Consider the following 3,418-nt stretch of genomic DNA (forward strand, 5'->3'; position numbering starts at 1 on the left):
GTACTAAATTATTTTTAAGATTTGAATAAAACACTGCTGGTTAAAAGATTAAGATACTAATGATCTTGACTACTCAGCACTTTAATGCTTCTTAACTCAGTAGTACCATGTAATAATTTTTTTAAATATGATTACTTCCTTAATAATGTTCCACCTTTTTACATTTGTGTAATGAAAATCGCACCAGTGGGTTGGCCAACTGCGGTTATTTGGTCAAGTGATTTTCGTGACTTGCTGAGCATGTAATGTTGGGTTGTTGGGACAATAACGCAATTAGTGGGCCAATTTTCCTTCTTTACCACAAAATGTCCTAATACGAGGCCCAACTTGGTCCGTGAGGCTGTGAAAATTTTTGGTTACGTCCCTCGCTATTAACAATTTTCTTTTGTGTGATGTAGATTTTAAATATTCTTAAAATTGATGTTGTCTGAAAAACTATTGGTCATCTAGAATTTTTCTAATTTTTAATATCTTGAAAATGCTTAATCATTTGGAAATAACCTTAAAAACTAGTTATTTTAATTAATATAATTGAACACTGACACTGAGTCACTGATGTTTATATGTTGACATCATATAAAAATTAAAATCATTACATAGGGCTAGTAATGGATAGAGTACGGTATTCCCTAATTCTATGTTGAAAATTTCATTTAAATTTTATCATACTTTAGCGGCGGGTTGAGAATCTCTCAACTCTAACCTTATCCGCACCTAAAGTTCTAAACCCTACCCTACTCGCAGAAATATAAGATTTTTTCAAAACAAATATAAAATTCAATCATTCCAAATTTCATACATATTAATAAAATAAAACATAAAGAACTAATGATTCAAATTACTAAATTAACTAACTAGTTTAGTGGTTACTCACTTGTTGCAAGTTATTACATGAGGGAGTCTTTGGATTCAACTCTCATCTCCTTCACTATATACCTAACTTTTATAAAATAGGTGTTATATATGGGGTATGGGTAGGGTAGGGTATGTATTGCCAGCCCTACTTATACAGTTATGCTGATATTTGATTTATTTAACTAAGCATTGTTTAACTTTGACCAAGCTTCTCAATTTTTGTTTTAACCGAAGTTGCATTATACATGTCGGATTCAGTAACTAATCCTAACGGTCATAACAGCCATATGCAATGTGCTATTCCCTTACTCCCAGACAATAATCAGACAGAGTTTGAAGTTGAAAACTTTTAAGAATGTCAGATCACGTATACAAAGGCAAATTGTCATAAACCTTTTAGAAGTTTTCACACATTACTAACAAGTAAAAAGAGGTGTAAGAGTGGTGTTCAACTATGATTTTCCCTAAGCATTTAGAATGTAACATCTATTTTTTATTGAAGCTGGAGTAAAAATTTTCTGTGCTTTTGTTTAAACAGCGTGTATTCACATTTGGCAAGGGCAGAAGTGAAGGAAACAAGGCCATGAAATCCTTGGCAAGTATTCTTTGTCTTCACATTTGTTTACATTCAACAAAATAGGGATGCCTGCTTTCTTTTTTCCATGACTGCTTTTGTTTTCCTTTGAATTGATCTGCATGTGTGTGAATGATATGCAATAGTTGGGAGGAAAGGGGGCAAACCTGGCAGAAATGGCAACCATTGGATTGTCAGTTCCTCCGGGACTAACGATATCAACGGAAGCTTGTCAAGAATATCAGCACAATGGCAAGAAGTTACCTGATGGCCTCTGGGATGAGATACTTGAAGGCCTCACTTTTGTGGAAGCAGAGATGGCGGCCTCTCTTGGGAATCCTTCTAGACCTCTCCTCCTCTCTGTCCGCTCTGGCGCTGCAGTAAATATCATTCTTTTCTTATACTTGTTTTGTTCTTTTCTCATGCTGTGCTAACAAAACATAACTAACTAGTTTCCTCCACCTTTTCAAGATTTCCATGCCTGGAATGATGGACACAGTTCTCAATCTTGGACTCAATGATGAAGTCGTTGCTGGCTTGGCTGCAAAGAGTGGAGAGCGCTTTGCTTACGATTCATATAGACGATTCTTAGACATGTTTGGAGATGTTGTGAGTAGTCAATTCTTTTACACTCTGTGTAAAAATGCACGTTGTTTTAGCTTTCTTTATAGATTGCTAACAATGCTTTAGCAACTGAAGTCCAAATTACAATATTAAAAGCTAGTATCAATTCCCCCTTCTCTAAAAGTGGAACAAGAAGCATTGTGTTTTTCCATATTTTCTAATTGTTCTTTTGTGTTATATTGAGGTTTTGGGCATTCCACATTCGTTGTTTGAGGAGAAGTTAGAAAATCTAAAGAACAAAAAAGGTGCCAAACTTGACACTGATCTAACAGCATCTGATCTCAAAGATCTGGTTGAGCAGTACAAGAATGTCTACCTTGAAGCCAATGGAGAAAATTTTCCCTCAGGTGCTGAATGCAACTCCATCACGATTTGTTTGTTATATATTCTCATGGTCGTCACCTTCATTTCAAACTCCCTCTCATCATAAATTTTTTGTAAGAAAAAACTATATGCACCCATCTTAAGTTTTATTAACCAATTGCAGACCCGAAGAAGCAGCTCGAGCTAGCCGTGAAAGCTGTTTTCAATTCTTGGGATAGCCCAAGGGCTATTAAGTACAGGAGCATTAATCAAATAAATGGACTAAAGGGAACTGCTGTGAACATTCAAACTATGGTGTTTGGTAACATGGGGACGACTTCTGGAACTGGTGTCTTGTTCACTAGAAATCCAAGTACTGGAGAAAAGAAACTCTATGGAGAGTTTCTGATTAATGCTCAGGTACATGATTTATGATATGATACACTAGTTATGCAACTTTCATGCACTTATTTTGCTGATCTTTTCAACCCCCCAAATAGGGAGAGGATGTAGTTGCTGGAATCAGGACACCTGAAGATTTGGAGACTATGAAAAATTGCATGCCCGAAGCATACAAGGAACTTGAGGAGAATTGCAAAATTCTGGAGAAGCACTACAAGGATATGATGGTAAAAATTCACTCTCCATAGATAGGCCATATTGTTTTGCATGCTTCTCTTACTTCCTGGAAATTTTATGGAATTGCTTTAACCTACAATTCAGGATATTGAGTTCACAGTTCAAGAAAATAGGTTGTGGATGTTGCAATGTCGAAGTGGAAAGCGTACTGGCAAAGGTGCTGTTAAAATAGCTGTAGACATGGTTAATGAAGGGCTTGTTGATATTCGGTCTGCAATCAAGATGGTAGAGCCAAGGCATCTTGATCAGCTTCTCCACCCACAAGTATATACTTAGTTGTAGTTACAATTACTAGATTCACATTTAAGATGATGATCAAGTGTTCTTAATTGATTTTAGTTTGTCTGGTTAGTTTGAGGATCCATCTGCTTACAAGGACAACGTGATAGCTACCGGCTTACCTGCATCCCCTGGAGCTGCAGT

The 3,418-nt window shown here is 36.3% G+C and overlaps 1 protein-coding gene across 1 annotated transcript in view; it reads left to right on the forward strand.

The window, feature by feature from the left end:
- LOC107638050 (pyruvate, phosphate dikinase, chloroplastic) overlaps positions 1-3,418 on the forward strand; it is a 7,114-nt gene that overhangs the window by 664 nt on the left and 3,032 nt on the right. The window contains exons 3-10 of the mRNA XM_016341240.2: positions 1,394-1,450; positions 1,576-1,809; positions 1,901-2,038; positions 2,238-2,400; positions 2,541-2,776; positions 2,857-2,985; positions 3,080-3,259; positions 3,348-3,416. Of these exons, the coding sequence (XP_016196726.1) occupies positions 1,394-1,450; positions 1,576-1,809; positions 1,901-2,038; positions 2,238-2,400; positions 2,541-2,776; positions 2,857-2,985; positions 3,080-3,259; positions 3,348-3,416 (1,206 nt within the window). The remainder of the gene's footprint in view (positions 1-1,393; positions 1,451-1,575; positions 1,810-1,900; positions 2,039-2,237; positions 2,401-2,540; positions 2,777-2,856; positions 2,986-3,079; positions 3,260-3,347; positions 3,417-3,418) is intronic.

The sequence above is a fragment of the Arachis ipaensis genome, chromosome B01, assembly GCF_000816755.2.
Source record: "Arachis ipaensis cultivar K30076 chromosome B01, Araip1.1, whole genome shotgun sequence".
In the NCBI taxonomy this organism is placed as follows: Eukaryota; Viridiplantae; Streptophyta; class Magnoliopsida; order Fabales; family Fabaceae; genus Arachis; species Arachis ipaensis.